We start from the raw sequence: 25397 nt of genomic DNA, 5'->3' as shown, positions 1-25397 counted from the left end.
GTGGTGCATTATGGGCAGCTATCCCACAGAGCACCTCTTCCCATTCTGGCACTGTGGCTTGTGGGAAGGGGGCAGGGAGTGCAGAGCATTCTGGGTCCTGTCCCAACGCCCTGTGATGCATCAGTTCGCATCCCAGCAATCCCTGTGCTTCTGTCCACATTTGGCACCATCTTTCAACATTTTTTGTACTGCACGCTCTGTCTTCCCTTTCAGTCTGCGGGAATGGAGCCCAAACTGCTGAGGAGTGTGCTGACGAGTCTTGCCAGCATGTCACGTTTGGCAGTCGAGTTATTCTTTATGATCCAAAGTGACAGCAAGGGCTCCGACAATGATATCGACTTGAGTAACGCATATGACACGAGTTTGCTTGTGGCATTCACGGGCATGCTCACCACCGTGGAACGCCACTTTTGGGCTCAGGAAACAAGCACTGAGTGGTGGGATCACACTGTCATGCAAGTCTGGGATGACAAGCAGTGGCTGCAGAACTTTCAGATGAGAAAAGCCACTTTCATGGGGCTGTGTGAGGAGCTCTCCCCTATCCTGTGGCACAGGACATGAGATTGAGAGTTGCTCTGATGGTGGAGAAGCGGGTGGCTATTGCAATCTGGAAGCTGGCAACTCCAGACAGCTACCGATCAGTCGCTAACCAGTTTGGAGTGGGGAAGTCAACCATTGGAATCGTGTTCATACAAGTTTGCAGGGCCATTAATCGCATCCTGCTCAGAAGAACCATGACTCTGGGTAAAATGCATGACATTGTGGATGGCTTTGCACAAATGGGTTTCCAAGGGGCGATAGATGGCACACATATTCCAATTCTGGCACCATCCCACCTAGCTTCCAAGTACGTTAATCGGAAGGAGTATTTCTCTATGGTTCTCCAGGTGCTTGTGGATCAGTGTGGGCATTTCATTGACATTAACGCAGGCTGGCCCAGAAAGGTGCATGACGCACGCATCTTTCGGAACACTGGCCTGTTCAGAAAGCTGCAAGCCGGGACTTTTTTCTCAGACCAGAAGATCACCGTAGGGGAAGTCGAAATGCCCATTGTGATCCTTGGAGACCCCACTTACCCTTTAATGCTGTGGCTCATGAAACCCTACACAGGGAGCCTTGACAGCAGCAAGGAGCAGTTCAACAACAGGGTGAGCCGGTGCAGAATGACTGTGGAGAGTGCTTTTGGCTGTTTAAAGGGCCACTGGTGCTCTCTGTATGGGAAGCTGGACCTGGCCGATGACAGCATCCCTGCGGTTATATCCTTGTGCTGTACCCTCCATAACATTTGTGAAGGGAAGGATGAACGATTCACTCAGGCATGGAACTCGGAGGTTCAACACCTGAAGGCTGAATTTGAACAGCCAGAGAGCAGGGCTATTAGAAGGGCCCATTGTGGGGCTGCCAGGATTAGGGATGCCTTGAGGGAGCAATTTGAGGCTGATAGCCACCAGTAATGTCTGGTGCCCTACACAGGAGTGAAGTGCAGTGGTTCCAATGTTAGTAGGAATCTGTGTTTGCTACGCTGACTTGCAGTGCCTGTTTCTTTCCTGGGCTAAGGTATCTTTTACTTTATGCAATAATAAAGGATGTTTTCAAAGACAAAAAATCCATTTATTGAAAAGAAAAATTCATTTACTGAAAAGAAACACAACTGCCTGGGAAACAGAAAGGGCAGGGGGCTGGGGTGGGGAACGGTTCAATCACAGATTTGCATATGTCTTGTTATCATACTCAGCCTTCCTGTCTGGATTGCTGTGCAATGAGTGCTGCACTTCAGGATGGCTGTACTGCATGGTGATGGGGGTTGAGTGCAGAGGGTCAGGGTCGTAGTTTTCAGGGCTGGGTGGTGAAGCTACAGGTGCTGGAGGCAGCTGGTGGTGGTAAGAACCTGGATGTTGGGGAAAGTGGGTTGGAGGTGACATGGGGGCACAAGGGAAAGAGCTTTGGGACAAGGGCTGCAGGGGGGGTCGGGCACAGTAGTGCTCCGCCTGCGTGGCTACGAGTGCCTGGATCGAGTCTGCTTGGCGCTCCATTATCCTTATCAGCCGATCCGGGCTTTGCTGCCGGAGCACCGCGCTTTTGTGCCGGCGCTCCTCATTCTGCTGGCGGATCCTCCTTTCACTGTCCCGCCACTCCTGCACTTTTCAATTTTCATTACTTGAATGCTGCATTACTTCATGCAACATGTCTTCCTTGCTTCTACGTGGCCTCTTTCTGATTCTTTGGAGTCTTTCGGCCTGTGATAACACGGATGGCTGAGATCTCACGGTTGCATCTGTAAAGGCAAAATGCAACACTTACCAGAGGCAGCATTGTTCACACCAGACAGAGCAATGATTCCCCTGTACTTAAGTGCAAGCACAGTCTACACAATAGCATCATTTGCCCGTCCCAAAGCAAGTGCACATAACCCACAGAAGTCTCAAAATGGTGAGTAAGCACAGGGTCAAGCGTGACTGATTGTTTCACGGCTGTACTGTCCTCTGGGTTTCTGTGCCTTGGGGAGAGCCAAGAGCGGCAGGGGGTCCCTATACTGAACACTGTCCCCACATTTTCCACAGGAGTTCATCCTGGAAGCTATCTCGCTGCTGAGGGTGACCTGGGAAGCAAGGGAGGGCCTTCAACTGCAATGCGGATTCTGCCCTGGCCCATATGCAGCTTGCCTGTGTGCAGCAATGGTCCCCCGGCCCCTCACGGCACAGTGGCATGGACAAGTTAGCCTTACTGGGACAAGGACCACAGTGGCTCTCCCACGAAACCTGTGCAAGCACATTTCAAAGGTCTCATCTAGAACTTGGGCAGAAATCACTGAGGCCGATTACCACGATGTGAGAGAGCACATCAACGCCCTACTCCGCATCTAGGCATGCGCACAGCCCTAACCCTCCTCGCCCTAAGAGCCCGCACCAAATAACTTTCTTCCCAAAATAAAAGCCGTTTACTGGGAACCTCCTCTGGTGTTTGTCCTTCCCCAAGCACCGGCCGCCGCGACTGGCTACCTTCCTCCTGGCTTGAGAACAGCTCCTGGCTACATGCATCTAGGGATTCTGGGGTGTCTTCCTCTGCCTCAGCACCCTCGCTCCCGCTTTGCTCCTCTTCCTCCCACCTTGTTGAACTGGGCTCTGAAGTGTCCATGGTGGTACTCGGAGTGGAGGTGGGGTCGCCCCCAAGTATCACGTCCAGCTCTTTGTAGAAATGGCAGGTTGCGGGGGCAGCACCAGAGTGGCGGTTTGCCTCTCGCGCTTTGCAGCCGGCATTCCGCAGCTCCTTCACTTTAACCCTGCATTGCAGTGCGTCCCGGTCATGGCCCCTTTCCATCATGTCCCTCGATATCTGCCCAAAGGTATCGTAATTCCTACAGCTGGAGTGCAGCTGGGACTGGACAGCTTCCTCCCCCCAAACACTGATGAGGTCCAGCACCTCACCATTGCTCCATGCTGGGGTTCGCCTGGCTCGTGGAGGCATGGTCACCTGGAAAGATGCACTGAGAGCACTCCATGCCTGGCTGAGCAAACAGGAAGGGGATTTTCAAAATTCCCAGAGAATTTAAAGGGCAGGTCTGATGGTTGGTCACCTGAGGGCAGGGCAGTAGAGTTCAAAGTGATGACCAGAGTGGCCAGAACAGGCATTGTGGGACACCTCTGGAGGCCGATCAGAGCGCACTAATGGACCAGGTTGTCCACACTGGCAACGCGGTGCTCCCGTGGGGGTGCAGCAAATGTTACTCCACTCGCCAAGGTGGAGACCAGCAGCGCTGTAGTCATGGACTCAGAGCGCTCTACGTACCTTGCCAGCATGGACGGGTAGTGAGCTAGTTTGCCCGGGGCTCCTTTATTGCACTGCAACTCGCAAGTGTAGCCAAGCCCTTATATATCTGGAAAGATATTGGAACAATCTATTAAACAATCAGTTTGTAACCACCTGGAGAATAATAGGGTTATAAAGAACAGCTAACTTGTATTTGTCAAGAACAAATCAGGCCAAACCAACCAAATTTCCTTCTTTGACGGGATTACTGGCCACATGGCATTGTCATAAACAAACTAGGGAAATGTCATCTAGATTAAATCACTATCAAGTGGGCACACAACTGGTTGAGAGACTATACTTATCAATGGTTCATTGTCAAACTGGGAGGTTGTATCTAGTACGGAGCTCACAAGTCAGTCCTGAGTGTGGTACTATTAAATATTTTCATTAATGACTTGGATAATAGAGTGGAGTATGCTTATAAAGTTTTCAGATTGCATCAAACTGCAGCAAAAACTTTGGAGGACAGGATTAGAATTCAAAATGACCTTGACAAATTGGAGAATTGGTCTGAATTCAACAAGATGAAATTCAATAAAGTCAAGTGCAAAGTACTTCACTTGGGAAGCTAAAAATCCAATGCATAACTACAAAATGGGGAATAACTGGCGAGGTGGTAGGACTGCTGAAAAGGATCTAAGAGTTATAGTGGATCACAGATTGAATATGAGTCAACAATGTGATGCAGCAACAAAAAAGGCTAATATTGTTCTAGGGGGTAATTAACAGTACTGTTGTATGTAAGACATGGGCGGTAGCTGTCCCGCTCCACTCAGCACTGGTGAGGCATCAACTGGAGTACTGTGTCCAATTCTGGGTGCCAAACTTTAAGAAAGATACAGATAATGTGGAGAGAATCCAGAGGAGAGCAACAAAAATGATAACAGATTTAGAAAACCTGACATACAAGGAAAGGTTAGAAAACTGGGCATGTTTAATCTTGAGAAAAGAAGAGTGAGGGGGGACCTGGTAAGAGTCTTCACATACGTTAAGGGCTGTTGTAAAGAGGATGGTGATCAATTGTTCTCCATGTCCACTGAAGATAGGACAAGAAGCAATGGGTTTAATCTGCAGCAATAGAGATTTAGGTTAGATATTAGGAAATGCTTTCTAATTATAGGGGGTAGTCAAGCTCTTTAACAGGCTTCAAAGGAGGTTGTGGAATCCGCATCATTGGATGTTTTTAAAAACAGGTTGGACAAACCCCTCTGAAGGATGGTCCAGGTTTACTTGGTTGTGCCACACTGCCTGGGGGTGGGCTTAATGACTTCTCAAGGCCCCTCCCAGCCCTACATTTCTGTGATTCTATAAGGGGCAGAATTAAGGTTGCAATATTGTTGCCTTCCCTCCTTTACTGTGCCTTTTGTATGCAGCAAGAAAGTCAGCACTGAGCAGTTTTATTATTTTATAGAAAGATATTTTTAAATGAAATTTCAGATTGCCCAGCACATAACTTGATGCTGCAAAGGGATCTGCAAGAGTGGACCTTTCTGCTGAGTAGAGTCCCCTGGAGTGTAGTGTCAATCAGAACAAGCTCACTGCTATGGCAATAACTAATTACAGGAATTTATTTGGAGACAGGCTTCAACTGATTTAGTATGAATGAATGAATTGGGCATTACACTTTTTTTTCTTTTAGTTTAGGCATGACGCAAGTAATAGACAAAGCGAAAGCAACTGTAATGACCCATACAGCCCAGCTGTTAGGAGACGTGGGTTAAAGTTTGGCCTGATGTAAATCACTCCTGGATTCAATCTAAGTTAGCTCCCACTGCCTCTACCTGGAAAGCTGGGATGGATTTTAGGCCACAGAGATATTTTAAACAGAGAGTGGCGATATTTTAAAATGAACAGAAAAAAGAAAGCAGGTGGAAGCAAAAGAAAGGGAAACAGAATAAACAAGACACGTTTATTATTAAAATTTACAAACCAAAATGTTGCAACAATCGAAACACAGAGTGTTCTATTTTATTAAAATGGGGTCTAAGAGATCAACAAAAATGTGACTATTCTCTCCAGGCTCTTGTAACTCAGCGAGGTATCTGAGCGACCACAGATCCCTCCATTGACTGCTCTAGGATGCACAAGGAGTCTGGTAAAATAAGGGTAGCAATGAGACACTTTTTGTGAGCCCCTCAGAACATACTGCTTGGGCTCCAGGTGCACACCAGCCAGGCCGGGGTGCGGCTACATGTTGCCTGGCTCCTGTATCTCTCTCTAGCCGTTCCAGCTTCTCCCTCATCAAACCTTCATATTCATTTGCTCACTGGCCCTTATCCTGTAACCCACTCCAGCCGGAGATCTCCAGGGAGTAATCCAACCCCACTTCATGCAGGGCCACTTGAAGAACTTCTAACAGTCTCTAGATCAGTGTTTCTCAACGACCAGTCTGTGGACCAGCACCAGTCCCCAAGATCTCCCTGACACAGTTTAGGAAGGCAGCAAATCAGTTCCTGGTCTCAAAAAGGTTGAGAAACACTGCTTTAGATGATCCATTTCAGTTTCAGCACCTACCAACGGCCATCCCACAAGGCAACATGTTTATTACATCAGCATGGGGGAAAATAAGGGACTGGGATAAGAAGGAAAATAGTATGTGCAGCAAGTGAAATGGAACCAAAAATACCTTCTTGTAAGTGACAGCAAGCCCAGGGCATTTTCACCTTTCTCTCCCACAAGCCATAGCCACCAACACGCTCTGCAGACCCAACCATCGGTAGGAGAAGGATGTTGTAACTCAACAAAATGTAGGCACAGCCTTCGTGGGCTTCTGACTCTGTTACAGAGACGTTTCCGTGTGGGGCCCAACGTTTGTGGCGCTGCCAGTTGCCGCAGGGCACAGGGCCTCACCCCGCTGGCTTGAGGGAGGTGATACACGCACAGCTACCTCAGCACTGAGGCCTAGTGGTGCTGGAGCTGGTACCAGGTGGCTTCTCTCTCCATTTCCCCTCAGCCAACTCCACTCTCCAACCCCAGGAGCTTCTCCTCACGATGGATCCCCAGGTTTGTCCTCACTGCCATCCATGAGCCTACCAGTTGGGTCTACTACCAGTTGGGTGGGGGTCACACGAGGGAGGCTGATACCTTTTGGCCACCACCTGGCAGCAGGAGCAAGTGGCGTTCTGAGGACACCAGAGTTACAGGATTGCCTCGGCTATGGCTGAGCCATTGTGGCGCTCTCAGCTAGGGCAGTTGTGACCCTAACACAGGGTGCTCTTTCCTACAGTGGCATTCTTCTGCCTGCTCAAAAGAAATAAATCAGACCCAAAACACGTATTGCCTGTCCTCGCCTCTTCTCCCCATTCCCATCAACCGATGCTACACCACACTTGGTCTCCAATTTAAGGCAAGGCTCACAGGGCACTCAGGAAAGCAAAAGCTGGGCCCAAGAGGCCTTGCCTTCTTGAGCTCTCCATTAGTGCAGGTGATCAGGCTGAGTGATGTGACTCCAGCCCCAGGGCTTTTAGGGAGGCAGCGTCTACACGCAGTGGGATGGAGAGGCAGAAAAGGAAAGCAATCAAGCTGTTGAAAGCTGCTGCATTGCTTCTCCTCTCCTGGGATGCAGGGGGTGGAGCAACATCAAGAAAACCCAAACTCCTAGTACAGGTCCTCCATCAAGGGAAGAGAGTGAAGGCAGAAAAAGCCACTTCTGCTTCACAGGGAGAAGTGAGTGGCCCAGGAGAGGAAGCCCCTCCTCACACTTCCCTTTGGGGAAGGAAAGGAGGAGACCAGACCATGAGGGCCTCTCATGTTTCTCTCCTCCAGTGAAAGGGTGTTTGGGGGGTGGGAGGCTTCCTGAATGTGGAGCAAGCTTCGGGCTGGGGGGGAGCAGAAAGGAAAGGGAAGTACATGGGAGACATCCCACACAGGGGGAGTACATGTGATGGACATCAAAAGGAGGAGGAGGGCCACCAGCACCGTTCCCTAAATACCAATGCCTGTAGGAGAGTGGTCAGAGGAGGAGCAAGAGAAGCCAGTCATCAGACCCTGATGGTGCCTCCTGTGTATCTTATTTGTAAAGGGTGTCACAGGGTGACAGTGGCCCTCTGAGGGAAGAGGTCAATGCACCCATGACTCCTCAGCTGACCCCAGTTTGGCTTAAGAGAGGACACCTGAGTCACAGAAGGAGGAAAGTGCTGGTGGGTCAGAGCTGCCTTGTAGCAAAAGAACAGCAAGTGAGAGCTGCTAGGAGACTGTGGGAGGTCCCTGGATAAACTGGAGGAGCTTCCTGGGGGAAGGCTGAAGAGCAGCAAGAGGGGTTTGCCAGCTGAGTTTCCCAAGCAGAGGGCTGAAGGCCAGACACCAGTGGAGGGTCTAACCCACTGGTTCTGCCACAGCCTGCCACTGGAGGTCACGCCAAGCGGGGTCACCCTAGACACGGGCTTTACAAGGACATCATCCATAACATACTTCTTCTCTGATTACAGATTTGCCTCACCCCCTTCCCAGACTACACAATGGCTCCATGAAGCAGAGTCCCTCAGGCTAATGAATTTTCTCACAAACTCTTCTGATGCTCTGAGTAGTTTGAATCAGCAACCCTCAATATATAAACTATCCACTGTGCTGCTAACTGTCAGGGATGTGATTAAAAAGAACCAACCTTTTTATTTCCCTGCTGAGGTAGCTCTTGATGGTGAGGAGATAACATTTGATTTCAGTTTTTTCACTAGACTGATACTTGCTTTATGTATGGATTTTGTTGTGTAATTGCATGTTGATTGCTACTTTTTCATAATACAAACGATGAAATTACTTTTTACATCCTTTTTGATTAGTTGCTAGCCCTATTCATCTAGAAACCAAACATGGAAGCGAAGAGGGATGTTTTAACCCCCGACTCCCTACTGAATCTGACAATTCTCTAAGTGGTACAGTGAGGATGCATTACTATCCCTTTTTTAAACACAGTGGGATTACGTAAATGTAGGAGACTAAAGATCCTTGGGACAAGAACTGTCTAGCCAGACACTTAATACAGTTCAGACACAAGAAAAACAGGATAAGCATCCAGTATGTTGGTATTGTGTTTATTGTAATATGCACAGTGGGCCAAATTCTACTCTTGTAGTTGAACTGGGTGGTCACAAAGTTACTGTAGGGGGGATTGTGGTACAGCTACCCCTACTTCTGCTCTGCCTTCAGAGCTGGGCAGCTGGAAAGTGGTGGCTGCTGGCCGGGAGCCCAGCTCTGAAGGCAGAGCCCCCGCCAGCAGCATCAAGGGTGGCAACACCAGGACCCCCCTAAAATAATCTTGCGACCCCCCCCTGCAACTCCCTTTTGGGTCAGGACCCCCAATTTGAGAAACACTGTCTGCCCCATGAAATCTGTAGAGTATTTGCTAAAAGCACACAAAAGACCAGATTTCACGGGGGGGGGGGGGGGACCAGATTTCACGGTCTGTGAGGCGATTTTCATGGCCAGGAATTTGGTAGGGCCCTACTCATGTGATTGAGCTTTCACAAGCAACCCCACTGCAGGTGATAGGACAATTCACAGCCCAAAAAGCATTGTGCAACTTGCCCTACATTTGGAAAAAGCCACACTGCTGTTTGAATTTAGTTCTTTCTGCAGTGTTTTCCTGGCACTTCACTTGCCAGTTGGTTATTTCCTCCTTTTTAATTCTTAGTGTTAAAATGTTTTCTTGTATCCAAAAGGTTTGTCTTTTTATTAGTTTTCATAACTGGGCATTTTTGTTAGAGAAAGCTTTCCTTGGAGATTGGGACATCTGGTCTTTACATCGCTTTCCTTTTGCAATCACAGTATTGGCACAGGGAAACATAACCACAACTGCTGTGTATTGTTAAATTTCTGACTTTGGAAGCTGTGTTTCTATTCTCAGGGGTCAAAAACAAGTCATTCCCATTCCAAACTGTGCTTCCCTGTTATAAAGTATCTGCTTGTATAAACTTCACCTTCATATGTTCATTTTACAATTTCAGTCCTCGAAATCTTGTTTAATAATTTTGTAACCTGACCCAACACCTCTGAGATTGTTCATCTTGATGCCTTGAACCAGCAGTCCACCCTTAACTTTCAAGCATGTGCACCGTCGCGTTGATTTCAGTGGGACCATCACACCCTTCAGCACCTGCCCACACAACGCTAATTCAGCTTCCTCTCAGCACTGTTCAGGGCTTGTTTAGCTCCTCTGACCAAGCAGCAACTCAGTTATTTCATTTCTCCTTCCTGACAGGACACATGTCCAATTTATTTCCCCATGCTGGACAGCACCAATTGCCCCAGTTTATCGTCACCACATCCAATTCCAGGGCTCCACTATCGAGGTTACAAGTAACTCCTAGTGATTTCTAGCTCAGAGAGAGAGATAGGATGCGCCAACAAGAGGGGGAGACAGGATACTTTAATGGGACGCAGGCCACACAGACTTCCAAAGAAATGTACTGGAGTCCTGGTTAACAGCCTGTTTGGCAAGAACAGAGCAATCGGTGAAGACCCCAGCTGAGATAACCAGTGTACTGTGTAACTAAGCCTAGAACCGAGCTAGCTACTCTTAGTGTAGCAGTTAGTCTGTGTTTATATCCTGCTAACATCAATTTTGTTTGTGATTTTCTCATATCATATGCCAAAAAAACTTGGCTTTTATTTACTGTGCCTGGGGCTTGATTCTCCCCCTATGGAATTGCGAGTAACTTATTGATTTCAAAACGCAAACAACAGGGCCAGCTCAGAGTTACCTGATGACTTCATGTGTTCAATTCTCCATCTCTAGCATCCATTAGATTGCCATCTCGGATCCAGCATATCTCTTGGGAAATGTGTGGGATGTGTCCCATCCCTGCGACCCTTTAATCTGGAAAAGAAAAAAAAACCCATCAACCCAGTTTGATGCCCTTTTGTTGAACGACTCCATTTTCTTCAAGCTTCCAGGATGCTTTATACTATGCCCACGGGCCATCCTGGAGGTGTGGATTGCTGGAGCGCAGCTTGCTGCAGACATGCCCCTCCTTAACTCACCTCTCTCACCCTTCACAAGGTGGAGCTGCAGGCCCGGTGGCATAGGAGTTGGCTACACCAGCCCTAAAACAGCTGGCTCCCCAAGCCTGAGATCCCCAGCAAGGAAGAGCAGGCTGCTTTCCCGTCCCTTGCACGCTGTGAGTAGCACAATAATGGATCCTCAGCCCTGCTCTCTTTATCAGCACGACTATGGCCCTATGGACACAATAATGACCCACAACAATTACTATTTTAGTGATACATAAATGAGATCAGAGCTGTATAAAGCTCATGTGATTAATAGGTTAATGCATAATCTACGTGGACAGTCCTTCTAGGCCTTGGGTCAACCAAACTGCTGCTTTTCCAATATTAACTTGCAGAATCTTATTTATAATACAAAAAACCTGCCAAATTTCTGCTATAGGGTGTCCTTTACACAAAGGTGGCTTTAGCTGGGGTCCCTGGGTGCAACTGCATCCACAGAAATCAGGCTAGGTCAGAGTGGTGACCTGCAACACAGGGCAGAGGGTCACAATGCCACCCAAACTGAAAGGGAAGCTGGCCGTCTGAGCAAGCGGCATTGCGATCCTGTGTGCCAAGTTGCAACACCACACAGGATTGGCCCAGCTGCTCCTCTGTCATGACGGAGCAGTGAGACAGCCCAATTTGTGTGAGTGGACCTGGAGCACAGAGTCACAGCACAGCTCAGGTTTGGGGCCCACCATAGATAGCATGGGGAGCTGCTTGCCCTCCCTGGCTGGGCCCTGATCCCACTGGCATCGTCACCAACATCCTGGTGGGCCCAAGCTGACCTGCCAAGCCAAGACCCCAGAACTGGGAGCAGGGCTGGGGATGTCACTCCCACCAGCAGCGGGGCTGGAGCTCATGGAGATGTAGGACCAAAAGAGCACCCTGGCTACATGTAAAGCAGAGCTCCCCACATACCCACAGGCAGGACAGTGACCTGGCCTGGGCCCTATCTGACCTCCTGCACCCCAGCATGCATTGAATAGGGAAGTTCCATCTGTCCCTGCCTTTAAAAACCCTCTTGGATTCTTAAATATGACCGAAATATTTTCAGATCCATGTGATTTAATTATTTCTCCTGTTGATGAGTTGGGCCAAAAAGAGATGGAACAGCTAGCATTTTTCTGGAGTGTCTGAGACTACAAAAGCCCTTTATAGATTTAGTCAGAGATACCAGAGGTTACCTAGTATACCAATAGTCTGGGATGCTTTTAATTTGTAGCTTTCTTAGACTACAAGAAAAATCAACCAGGAATCAAAACCACTAGCTAAGAACACAGAGCACAAGGAAGCTGAATATTCAGGTAGCTGTATTCCTGCACTCAAACCTGAGGATTCTAATCCCGTTTGGTGCAAGCGCTCTAAACCATTTGAGTCATTATAAAGAAGGCAGGAGTGGGGCTCCTTCCTAATTACTTTTCACCACAGCACATTCTGCCTCCATTACAGAAAATGAAGCCTCCATGCCATCACAGATGTCACACTCAGAGCTCTGATCTGTACACACGAGTAAGCTTTTCAGCAGAGAAGCCAATTGTACCACGCAATTGAATTAATAGATTGAGGTGTTGTAGATAACCCACATCACCATGAAAATTCAGGTACCAAGCCTCAAAACAAAAGGTTTCACCAAATCATAAGTAGGATACCCGTAGCATTTTGATGTCTTTCATTCTACTTGCTCAAGGGGCAGAACAACATACCACTATAACCAAGGCATCCCAATTCCAAGTCTACTATTTTCTTGTATTCCAACTCAAAAGCAGAAAGCAGCAGTGACCATTAACATAACAGGTTGGGAAAACAAAAAATTAGCACGATTTCAGCATAATTGCTTATAGCCCAGTGCACTCTCCTTGAATCTCTTAACCCTTAAAAAGGATTAATCAGTTCTTAATTGCTGATTAAGTTAATTTTAACCTAGTACTTACGCCGTAATTGATGGGCATTGTTTGCAATAGAGTTTTATAGCACTTCAATACAGATGAAAAGTCTTGCTTCAGTTGTGTTCTTGTGTTCATGACGGCAAAGCACAATGGAAACCAGCACCACCTAGTGCCCAACTAAAACCCCTCCAACGCATTATTAAGGATCTACAACCTATCCTAAAGGATGACCCAACACTCTCACAAGTCTTGGGAGACAGGCCAGTCCTTGCCTACAGACAGCCCCGCAACCTGAAGCAAATACTCACCAACAACCACATACCACACAACAGAACCACTAACCCAGGAACTTATCCTTGCAACAAAGCCCGTTGCCAATTGTGCCCACATATCTATTCAGGGGACACCATCACAGGGCCTAATAACATCAGCCACACTATCAGAGGCTCGTTCACCTGCACATCCACCAATGTGATCTATGCCATCATGTGCCAGCAATGCCCCTCTGCCATGTACATTGGTCAAACTGGACAGTCTCTACGTAAAAGAATAAATGGACACAAATCAGATGTCAAGAATTATAACATTCATAAACCAGTCGGAGAACACTTCAATCTCTCTGGTCACGCAATCACAGACATGAAGGTCGCTATCTTAAAACAAAAAAACTTCAAATCCAGACTCCAGCGAGAAACTGCTGAATTGGAATTCATTTGCAAATTGGATACTATTAATTTAGGCTTAAATAGAGACTGGGAGTGGCTAAGTCATTATGCAAGGTAGCCTGTTTCCTCTTGTTTTTTCCTACCCCCCCCCCCAGATGTTCTGGTTTAACTTGGATTTAAACCTGGAGAATGGTCAGTTTAGATGAGCTATTACCAGCAGGAGAGTGAGTTTGTGTGTGTATGGGGGTGGGGGGGATGTGAGAAAACCTTGATCTATGCAGGAAATAGCCCGACTTGATTATGTAAAGAGTTGTCACTTTGGATGGGCTAGCACCAGCAGGAGAGTGAATTTGTGTGGGGGGGTGGAGGGTGAGAAAACCTGGATTTGTGCTGGAAATGGCCCACCTGTTGATCACTTTAGATAAGCTATTACCAGCAGGACAGTGGGGTGGGAGGAGGTATTGTTTCATGATTTCTGTGTGTATATAAAGTCTGCTGCAGTTTCCACGGTAAACATCTGATGAAGTGAGCTGTAGCTCACGAAAGCTCATGCTCAAATAAATTGGTTAGTCTCTAAGGTGCCACAAGTCCTCCTTTTCTTTTTGCGAATACAGACTAACACGGCTGTTCCTCTGAGACGCTGAACTGTGACACAGTTAACTAAAACACGAAGATTCCTACTGAAACCCCTGTTTAAGAGTCTTAGTCATACTGTTTACTTTAGATTAAACGGATTTTAGTAAATTACTACAGTAGCTCTAGTTTTCCTTGAGTGAAAGAATTTTGTCATACAAAAACACAGTCAAATTGCATTGGGGGTGCATACGGAGGAGTTCTGGGAGGGATTAGACAAATTTGGCATAATCATGACACTCAAATAGCCTAATCCTGTGAGGTGCTGAGTGTCCTCAACTCCTGTTGTCTTCCATGGGAGCCAAGAGTGCTAAGCCTCTCCCAGGATTGGTCCCAAAGACAATAAAAGGGAAAAAAAAGAAAAGCCACTCTGTGAAATCATACAGTGTGAGCTTCCCAAACTTACAGGTTGTACTGATGCACCCACTTATTTATGCTCACATGACTAGGTAGGTGTTGGATGGCTCCAGGAAGATTTACTTCTCACTTATACACCTTTGACAGACAGAAAGTCCTTTATTTTATGTTACATACAAGAGGTTAAGTATATTTATTAGTCCAAAGCTACTGGTACTAGAAAGCAGCCTTCCAGGATCTGCAATTATAGGTTAATGAGACTTTAACTGAGAGCCCCCCCTGTGCATCAGAGCAGAATTTGGCCCTTTAAAGTGTAAGGTTAGATTTTAGTTATTGATGTGCTTTCATTGTTAAAACCAGCAAAGAGTCCTGTGGCACCTTATAGACTAACAGACGTATTAGAGCATAAGCTTTCATGGGTGAATACCCACTTCGTCGGATGCATGCATTCACCCACGAAAGCTTATGCTCCAATACGTCTGTTAGTAAATAAGGTGCCACAGGACTCTTTGCCACTTTTACAGATCCAGACTAACACGGTTACCCCTCTGATGATTGTTAAAACAATTATAGTTATTCAACAAAAGGAAATCTAACTTGGGTGTAGTTGTATCTGCCAGTTGGTCAACACTATAAAGGACTTGACAAAAAGCTCAGTGGTTGGATAAATAATGTGTGGCCCACACATTTTGTAACCATGGCAAGAACTGCCTTCATATTCCGAAGTCAGGTATTTTAGCAGGTGACTGAAGCAAACTCACATATAGCCAAGTTAGCAGAAGTGTGCTAAGCTTGTCTACTTGAAAGTCTCACAGAGACGCCAACTCTTGCTGTTTTATCATGTGTCTCATGATATTTGATGCTTAACTTTAGAACTTCAGCATCCTTTTTGCAGCTTTTATATATTTGTTATTAACACATTAATTGTAGGGTGAACTTGTTCTACCAACAATAGTTTTACACTGTGAATCTGAGATATTATTTCTATTCCAGTAGCAATTGCAATGTGCAAGGTAATTTCCACACATGAGACACAGAAAGAGCTTATAGTCTAGAGATCACAATTTAGAAGATGTTAAGACACTATTTAGTAGCAATACAAGGGGATGAAGTATGCCTAAAAGGGTTTAAATAATACAGGAGGTAACAAATGCAAGTTACTGGGCTTTGAGGTACCCAGCTGATCAGTTTGATCAATCCCTGTGAGTTGATTGCACATGTAGGGTAGGATTAGGTGTTTTTAAATTGATTGCCTTCTCACCCTGATGAGCTGTGTGTGTTTGATTTTTGGAGATTCTGAGCATCAGCAGCCACCACTAACTTCAACTGAAGTTGTGGCTGTTCAGCACCTTTAAAAAACCAAACACCCCCGCCCCGACCTACGCCAATATTACCTTTTGTGTAGATTACGAATGTGCACTGCATTCTAGTTACCTCATAATCCAAATGTGTCAGTGGTAACCAACTCACTAGTTCTCTTTTTAGTTCTCTCATGTGAGCATGAGACCAACATCTGTTGCCAGAAACATGTCCAAATTACAATTCAAATACACGGTGTCCAGGAAATCTTGTGGAACTGGAGATAACTGAGGTGCAGAAAGGCAGCACATTATTCTTTAGAACCATTCACATGTCAAAGAAAAGCTGAATATCTTGAAGAATTAGAGTCACATTAAATGCACACAACAGTCCTGGGTTAGCCTTGCTTTGTAGAGGGTGGAGGAATGTTTACTAGGAGGGTATTTTAAAAAAACAACAACATGTGTCTCTTAAAATAGTGCCCAGGAGTCCTAACTGAGATCAGGGCCTCATTGTCTGAGGTGCAGTACAACACATACAGACAGCCTCTGCCCCAAGAGACTATGACTGTATCCGAGTGACCATAAACGTAGAAGGAAAAGGACACAGTCAAAATATTTACAGCTTTCAAAATTTACATTCTTGAAATTCTAAGGGCCTACTTGTGAGACTTGTTTCCTCCTGGTCTTACTATAGAGCCCACAGATAACTACCAATGCAATGAATGACACTTGGACATCTCTGTGCCTGAAAACCAGGCACCATCAGATACGTTATAGGAGGAACTGGTAGAAACTATATTAGGTAGCTCAGCACCTTTGATTATAAAAGATGCTTGAGACCTTTTTCTGGGAAGATCTAATACCTCCATTGTTTGAGGATGGTCTCTGAAATCTGGCATGGAGGTAGCCTCGGGCTAAAGAAGTGCCTTTTCTTTGTCTCATGAAATTCCATCGAGGTTTAGCTGAGTTATAAAGTATTGATCACTATTTCCCTTCTCTTGCTTGTTTTCCTCAGGAAAATGCTGGCACACACTAGAACAAGAGCCCGGGTCACATCACCACTACAGCAGTAGCAGAAGCAATGCACACAGTCTGCCCCAAACCAAACTTTCTGTACCCAGAACGTGACCCCAGCATCGCATCGCATCCCATCCCCAGCTTTGGAGGCACCAGATAGGCAAGAGACCCCCACATACTGGGGTGGAAGAGCAAGACGCACACATCCCGGCCAGGTGTCCCCTAACTATGACCAGACCCAGCACATGACACTAGTGGGCTGTCCCCCTTCTGAGATGAACAGCTTTCTTCTGCTGAAAGTCTGCATAGTTATCCTGTAGCTCAAGAATTCCCTCGGTAGAAATCTACGCCTGTTTGAAAGCAGGGTAGATCAAATCACAATACAGAACTTCTAGTGAGCAGAAGGGCCCATGCAAACACTTAGTTCATGACAGGCCATTGCGGGATAGATTTATACCCCAGCTTGCTGTGAATGAAGTGTTTGTGTAGACAAGCCCTTAGATTGGAAAGTCAGGTGATCAAAAGCTAGCAAATACCAGATTTACAGTTACCAGTCCAATCTTAATTCTGCCCACTTGTATGATTGTATTAAATTAGCTTTCAATTATGTGACCACATATTTTCCGTAAAACTCCTGTCTCATTCAGTACACAAGTTGGATATACAAGGGGGCAGAATTAACGTTACACAGACAACCATAATTCCAGCATTTCCTAGATTCAAGTATTTGATTTTGCAACCTAAACAATGCTCTTTTAAAGTAGTTCTTGTACGCTCGTTATCTACACATATCGATAACGCACAGCCGTATGAAAACCAACGTATTATGCACTCAGCCAGCGTCCTCTCACCTGCCCATTTACCTTAGTGTGTCTTTACCCTGACAATACCAGACTTCAAAATCCACGTCACCATGAACTACACTGTATGTTTTCTTTTTGCATAATTTCAGTACTAATGGGTATTAATTAAAGATGACTATTACTCAGTAAATACAGAATTTAAAGAGACAGGTGTTCTTTATTTGGTATCCTATGTATTTCCTTTAATTAGTTTCCTTTGTATTTGTCTAAGAGGTGATTTAAGGGGTGCAATCTTGTTCAATAACAGCTGGTGCCTTGGTTACTCCCCCCCAACTGTGCCTCAGTTTCCCTCTCAGCTGGCAGGACAGTTGAATTTAGCCCAAAAAACAAACACACACACATAGTTCTTCACCCTTTCTGGACCACAGCTCCCTTCCTAGGGTCCTTCTCCCTTAGTAGCAGCGGTTTCCAAAAGTCATCCTACCCGGGCTGGAGGGAGTCCAAGCTCTTCAGCCACTGCAGTTCCAGTTCTTGCTGGGTTTAGGACCAGCTCTCACTCCACTGAAGGAGGAATGGGGGTATGGGTACTTCCTCTCCTAGGAGGCCCAACCATGGGCCCTGCAAGCAGTTCTGGTTAGAGCACCATGGCCCACCTGGCATCAGAGCATGGCATTGCAGGGGTCTCCATCTCCACCACCCTGGCTGACGACTTCTTTGGCACTATAATGGCCTATCTGTCTGCATCTTCCATAGCCTAACCCTCCATCCAGCTTACCTTTAATTTCATGCATCTTCCAGGTGAACAAAAGTGCAACTGAAAATACAGATAAGGGATTCTTATGCCTCTCTTCAGCTCTGCTCAAGGTCCCTGCTCCGCTCCCCTACTCGCAGAGTTCTTCTATGCTTCCTAAGCAGAGCACTGCCTCCCAGGGCTTTTCTCCTGGAGGCCCTTCTTTCAGCAGGTTTCCCCACTGCCTGCAGTCCCCAGGGATCCCAGCCACTTCTCCCAGGAGTCTCCCTGCTTCCAGACCCCCACAGGAACATAACCAGGTCCCTATAGGCTCTCTTCCACCTACCTTCAATCAGAGCAGAAACCTGCTCTCTTCCCTTTCTCTGTGGCTCTCCCTGACCCTTCCACAGCTGGGATCACTACCTGTAACTGAATCCAGAACAGGATCAGCTAAGGGTTTACTGCTAGGTCCCCAATTCCTCTTAAAGGGCCAGCCAACCTGTGCTAGCACCTTGAAAAGGAAGAAGCTGCTCACCCTAGGTTTTCTGCAAGCTCTGTCTCAATGTCCAGGGTCTTATCCTTCCCCCACTTCTGCAGCCTGTTGGTAGACTGTAGATTACAGCACTGTTCAGGCTGCTTTCTGCAGGTCCTACCAAGCCCCCAGTCAGCTCCTCCTTGGCAAGATCTGACAGCAGCCCTGGTCTATCCAAGTCTACCCCTGTTCACAGAGTGATCCATAGCAAGGCTTTCCTCTTCTCTGGTCATTCTTTCTGGAGAAAAGGGAGCTCTCTTATCTCTGTGTACCCTTCCACAGCATATGTTGCTGGTCAGCCTCTGTCCCACCAGATTATGTCCATCAGAGCTGAACAGAGACTGCACTCCCCTTCAGGAGCCCAGCCCACAGTTACAGGTGACAAACCCTTTCCCAGGGCCACTTCTTCCAAGGACAGTCCTTTTGGTGTGGCAGATGTTATATTACAAATAAAGAGTCTAAAACAATACTTCACCTTTTTAATAGCTGTTCAGAATCTCTAGTGGAGCCTTTCAGAACTTCTTGCTTTTTACCCTCACTACAGAGGTTGTTTGTTGCTGAAGGAATATCACAGGTACATGGATGCCTGGAGGTCTGGAATGGCACCACAGTAACTTCCATTTTAAAAATTACTCTTTCTTTTTTGCAAGTGTGATTTAAAGAAGGCATCCCCTCTCACACTGCCTGACTTTGCACTGAAACTCCCCAACCACTCGTCACGAACAGATGTCTCTCCTCCTCCCGATTGGCTTGAAACTTCAAATCAGTTACTGTTCCCTGTACACAAGTGTATTCTTTAGACTGTTTTTTTCACAACATTCTGCCATTTCACCTGATTCAACCTCATTATAACCCCAGATGTGTCTCAGCTTGTTTTCATAATGCAACATATATCTTAACAATCCCCTATAACAACCCTCCAAGCTACTTATCCTCAAAAAGCCTTCCATGAATATTACTCAAAGGGACTTCATTTACATAAAGAAATGTATTGATCTAATTGCCATTTTTCCCCAAGCTGTTCCATGTATAATTTTATCCCTAGAGGTAAAAGCACATATTTTCCCCTAGTAGAAAACATGCTTTAATATTTGCCTTTTGCAGCCGAAGATTCATCCTATCTCAGTGACTGGGAGATTGTTGTTTAGCTGTTTATGAACTGAAGTTAGAACTCAGGCTAGTGATTCACAACCTTTAATTTTTCTTGGGTCAGCTTCCACCCCTCCAGTGTCCCTTTACAACACATCCCAACACCTCCATCTCCCCTTTCACCATCTATTTTCTCTCTGTCTGTCCTTTTCTTTTTATTTTCCTGGTCTTTCCCTCCCTTCTTCACTTTGCTCTTTTACAAGCGTTTGTGTGTATGTTCCTCTTCCCAGTGGTCCCTACTCCTATGGCTTTAATTCCTGCTCCCACATTCCCTGCACTTGCTGGAAAGTGGCAGGTTAATGGGTGTGGAATGCATCTGTTACTGCCACCCAAGAATGAACTGAGAAGCTTGGGCTCGAGGAAGGTGGCTTGTAAGAGCTTTGTCCATGTGAATGGCTCCCCCAACTGGTTACTTTAGGAGCAGTAAAGGGAGCAGGGAGAAAAGGCAGAAGGGACTTTGAAAGACTCAGCTGCTGCTGTACCTGCAGATGTAACAGTACATTTAAAGAGTATGTATGTGTAGGGAGAAGATTTGAGGTCCTGCAGCTTTCTTTATAAACACACAGATGCTGTCCTCTCCTCTATGCTCCCCTACCCCAGGAGTAGTCAGGCACCCCCTTCCCCAGATTAGGACAAACAGTAATTAGCATTTTGAAAGTTGCAGAGGACTGGGAGCCACTCTGGCTTTTGACAAGACAGATTGCTTTTACCCTTAAAAGACATGAAATCTCTTCCAAGACAGATGTTACTAGTAAACCCTGGGCATGCTGATTCAAGTAATTTGTTGTTGATAATGAGCTTCGATAAACTTTCCAAATGCAGAAAGAATTGTCAGACAAGTTTACAAATTACTTTGTTAAGGTGTTGAATGTTAAGGAGTGCAAGCAGCCTGGTATACCCGTAAGAATTGAAGAACTCAAGGATCTGAATGTGGAAGAGTCTTGGAATTAGTTTGTCAAAGTTGCAGAAACTATCTGAAGCCTGCATCTTGTTGCCTGTATCTCAGACAACAGGAAAAAAATCATAGGGAAGGATTGCAGACCAAAGTGGAAGAGCAAACATTTCAAACAAGTTATTAATTCCTCTCTATTCGGCACTGGTGAGGCCACATCTGGAGTACTGCATCCAGTTTTGGGCCCCACACTACAGAAAGAATATGGACAAACTGGAGAGAGTCAAGAGGAGGGCAACAAAAATGATTAGGGGGCTGGGGTATATGATTTATGAGGAGAGGCTGAGGGAACTGGGCTTATTTAGTCTGCAGAAGAGAAGAGTGAGGTGGGGATCTGATAGCAGCCTTCAACTACCTGAAGGGGGGTTCCAGAGAGGATTGAGCTTGGCTGTTCTCAGTGGTGGCAGATGACAAAACAAAGAGCAATGGTGTTAAGTTGCAGTGGGGGAGGTCTAGGTTGAACATTAGGAAACACTATTTCACTAGGAGGGTGGTGAAACACTGGAATGGGTTACCTAGGGAGGTGGTAGAATCTCCATCCTTAGAAGTTTTTAAGGCCCAGCTTGACAAACCCCTGGCTGGGATGATTTAGTTGGGCTTGGTCCTGCGTTGAGCAGGGGGTTAGACTAGATAGCCTCCTGATGTCTCCTCCAACCCTTATCGTCTATGATTCTATGATTAAAAGAAAACCTACAAGGAATGGAAGCTACTCTTGGAGGTCAGAAAGCACAGGTGAAAAGTGAGAACTGCCAAAAAACAAGCCGAGTTGGACCTTGCAAAGGAACTCAAAACCAATAATAAAAGGGTTTTTAGCCATATAAATAAAAAGAAAACAAGGAAAGCAGTGGGACTGCTAAACCCGGAGGATGGGGTCGAGATTGAAGATAATCTAGGCACGGCACAACATGTAAACAAATATTTTGCCTCAGTTTTTAAAAAGGGTAATGAGGATTTTGGGTGCAGAGGCATGGTGGCCAATGGGAATAAGGATACAGAAGTAGAAATTACTGTATCCAAGCTGAAACCAAACTCAAACAGTTAATGGGACCAAACTGGGGTGGGGGAGCTAATCTGCATCCCAAGATTATTAAAGGAACCGGCACAAGAAATTGCAAACCTAATAGCAAAGATTTTTAATGAATCTGTAAACTCGGGGATTCTACCTTATGACTGGAGAATTTCAAATATAGTACCTATATATAAGAAGCGGGGGAGGGAACTGATCCAGGAAACTACAGGCCAGGTAGTTTGACCTCAATTATATGCAAATTCTTAGAACAAATTTTGAAAGAAAGGGTAGTTAAGGACATAGAAGTAAATGGTAATTGGGATAAATACAACATGATTTACATAAGGTAAATCATGCCAGACCTACCTGATCTCTTTCTTTGAGAAGGAAATCATTTTCTAGACAAAGGAAATGCAGTAGATCTAATCTACCTGGATTTCAGTAAGGCATTTGATACAATTCCACATGGGAAATTTTCACTTAAATTGGACAAGATGGGGATTAATACAAGAATCAAAAGGAAGGTAAGGAACTGGTTAAAGGGCAGACTACAGTCAGTCATGCTGGAAGGCGCACTATCAGGCTGAATGGAGGTTACTATTGGAGTTCCTCAAGGATGGGTCTTGGGGCCAATCTTATTTAACATTTTTATTAATGATGTTGGCACAAAATGATTTTATTAATGATGTTGGGAGTCTGCTAATAAAATACGTGGCTAACACAAAACTGGGAGATATTGTCAGTAAGGAGGAGGACCAGAATATCATACAAGAAGATTTAGATGACCTTGAAAACTGGAGTAATAGAAATAGGATGAAATTTAATAGTGTAAAGTGCAAGGTCATGCACTTACGGACCAGCAACAACAATTTTTGCTACAAGTTAGAAACATATCAGTTGGAAGCAACAGAGGAGGAGAAAGACCTGAGTGTATTGGTTGATCGCCAGATGACTATGAGCCACCAATGTGATCTAGCTGTGAAAAAAAGCTAATGCAATCCTAGAATGCATCTGGTGAGGTATTTCCAGTAGAGACAGGAAAGTGTTATTACCATTATATAAGGCACTGGTGAGATCTCATCTGGAATCCTGTGTGCAATTCTGGTCTCCCATGGTTAAGAAAGATGAATTCAAACTGGAGCAGGTGCTGGAGAAGGTGTACTAGGATCATCAGAGGAATGGAGAACCTGCCTTACAAGAGGAGACTTAAGCTTGGCTTGTTTAACCTAACCAAACAAAGGCAGAGGGGAGATATGATTGCCCTCTATAAATATGTCAGAGGGATAAACACCAGGGAGGGAGAGGAGTTTTTTACGTTAAAGACTAATGCTGGCACATGAACAAATGGATATAAACTGGACATCAATAAGTTTAGGCTTGGAATTAGACAAAGGTTTCTAACCATCAGCAGAGTAAAGCTCTGGAACAGCCTTCCAAGGGGAGCAGTGGGACAAAAAACCTAACCTGTTTTAAAACAGAGCTTAATAAATTTATGGAGGGAATGGCATAATGAGACTGCCTACAAAAGCATACCGCCCATGCGCAACTGCTATTAGCAAATATCTCCAACAGCTGGCAATGGGACACCAGATGGGGAGAGCTGAGTTACTACAGAAAATTCTTTCCCAGATTTCCAGCTGGTGGGTCTCATCCATGTGCTCCAGATCAAACTAATCACATTTGGGGTTGGGAAAGAATCTTCCCCCACGTCAGATTGGCAGAGACCTTGGGGAGTTTTCACCTTCCTCTGTAGCATGGAGTACAAGTCATCTTGTTTACTTTTCTGACCCCAGCTGTACACTGAGCTGAAGTCTTCAGTGAGTTGTTACAATTAATTAAGAAATTCATTATGTGCATGACTGATTTAAATTTTCCCTCTAATGTAAATTTTACTTCCTATCACATTGCCTGTTCACCTAGTGTGGTTGGATCCCTCTGAAATTCCTCAAAATATCCTCTGGTCCTTAATAATCTAAATAAGTTTGTGCCATCTACAAACTTTGCTACCTCACTACTCACCCCCCTTTTATGATCTTTAATATATTAAACACCACTGGGCCCATTAAGACAGCATTTCTCAAATATGGCCACCAGAGGCTTTTCTTACAGCCACAGACTCCTGGGCAGTGACTGGGGGAGAAAGTGAAGCAGTGGTCCCTCCACAAGGGCCACCAGCAGGGATTGGATCCTGCCTCTCTCGGGAGACACAAATACTGGAGGAGGAGGTAACTAGTAAGTTCCCCACCTTCCTGGAGATGTAGGGTTGGGCTCCAGCTCTGGAGGGGCAGGCAGAAGGCTCTGATCATGGGGCTCACCCCCTGCTGCCTCTGCCAGCCTGTCATGCATTCCCCTTCCCCCCTACCCACCTCCCCAGCCAGGGCTTAATTTGTCCCCAGGCTTGCCAGGACTGAGTAAGTCTGCTGCTGTGAAAAGTGATATTTGTATGTTTGGCACCTTAGAGACTAACCAATTTATTTGAGCATAAGCTTTCATGAGCTACAGCTCACTGCATCAGATGCTTATGCTCATATAAATTGGTTAGTCTCTAAGGTGCCACAAGTCCTCCTTTTTCTTTTTGCGAATACAGACTAACAGGGCTGTTACTCTGAAATTTGTAGGTTTGTTAATATCACTTTTCACAGCAGCAGACTTACTAGCTCGCAAGTCTTTTTAAAAAAGCAACCCAAAAAAAGGAAAAGAAGCAACACCAAAAAAGACAAAGAACCTGCAGAGCACCTTATTTGTGTTTCTGTTCTGTTTAGGCCCTGTAAAGAAGAGAGACACCTATACATTATCTTTATTATGGAGTCTGCAAAAAGATTCGATACGTTTACCATGATTTGGAGGCGCGTATGTGCATCTCGATTTGTTTTTCCTGAAGTTAATTAAGGACTTTAGGGGAAAATGACAGCAGGGCCACCAGCAAGGGTGGGTGGCTGCACGGGAAGGCCACCACGCAGCGTGTTGGGAGAGGCCCCTGCGTGAGGGAACCTGCAGGCTCCCTGCTGCCCGTCTTGGGCCAGGCCGAGACCGGACCAGGGCACCCTGCTCCTCGCTTCGCCTCCAAGACAGGTTCTGACCCAAGGCAACGCCTCGTCCCTCACGCCAGGAGCGCCCAACAACGGACCTCAACGGGGCAATTCTGGAAACTCAAAAAAAAAAAAATAAATTTTTTTTTTCTTCAGAAACAGAAGCTGCAGCCCTGGAATTAATGCGCCGACGAGACACCGTCAGACTGGGCCTGAGTAAAGACGGGGCGTGGCTGGGTCACTACAAAAACCTTAACCCCCCCTCCTCCCCCCCAACTTCTCTCCCCGCTCCCCTCACGCCTCCACACCCGCTCCCGTACCTGCCCCCGTCACGCGGGCTTCCAGCCCAGGAGAGCGCGCGCGCGCCGCCGCCGCCGCCGCGCCCGCCTCTCAGGCGCCCCAGGGACTCCCTCGCCTTCCTGCGGGTCGGGGCTGACACGGCTCCCCCCGCGGGCGGCGGCCCGGCGGAGCGAGAGAGGCCGCCACGCCCCCCGCTCGCGGCGGCGGGGCTCTCGCGAGAGCTCGGGGGGAGGGGGG

The 25397-nt window shown here is 46.3% G+C and overlaps 1 protein-coding gene across 10 annotated transcripts; it reads right to left on the bottom strand.

Annotated features, from left to right (window-relative positions):
* Positions 1–1589: 1589 nt before the first annotated feature.
* LOC140895157 (zinc finger and SCAN domain-containing protein 29-like) lies at positions 1590–25370 on the bottom strand. 10 transcript variants are annotated; one of them, XR_012154128.1, is made up of 6 exons: positions 25181–25370; positions 24666–24980; positions 10509–10624; positions 3787–3874; positions 3000–3333; positions 1590–2275 (listed from the first exon to the last, which is right to left on the bottom strand). XR_012154128.1 is itself a non-coding variant. In XM_073304561.1 (2 exons), exons 1-2 carry the CDS (start codon positions 3463–3465, stop codon positions 2145–2147), a joined length of 654 nt encoding a protein of 217 aa, XP_073160662.1. In that variant the 5' UTR covers positions 3466–3778; the 3' UTR covers positions 1590–2144. The 10 variants fall into 10 exon arrangements, 2 of the variants coding, with proteins under 2 accessions (XP_073160662.1, XP_073160663.1); XR_012154130.1 differs by lacking the exon at positions 24666–24980 and adding an exon at positions 24568–24596; XR_012154127.1 differs by lacking the exon at positions 24666–24980 and having other exon boundaries at positions 2950–3333; positions 25181–25369.
* Positions 25371–25397: the final 27 nt, after the last annotated feature.

The sequence above is a fragment of the Lepidochelys kempii genome, chromosome 10 (assembly GCF_965140265.1).
Source record: "Lepidochelys kempii isolate rLepKem1 chromosome 10, rLepKem1.hap2, whole genome shotgun sequence".
Classification (NCBI taxonomy): domain Eukaryota; kingdom Metazoa; phylum Chordata; order Testudines; family Cheloniidae; genus Lepidochelys; species Lepidochelys kempii.
The sequence above is the reverse complement of the archived record's forward strand: the minus strand, read 5'-3'. Positions and strand labels throughout refer to the sequence as shown.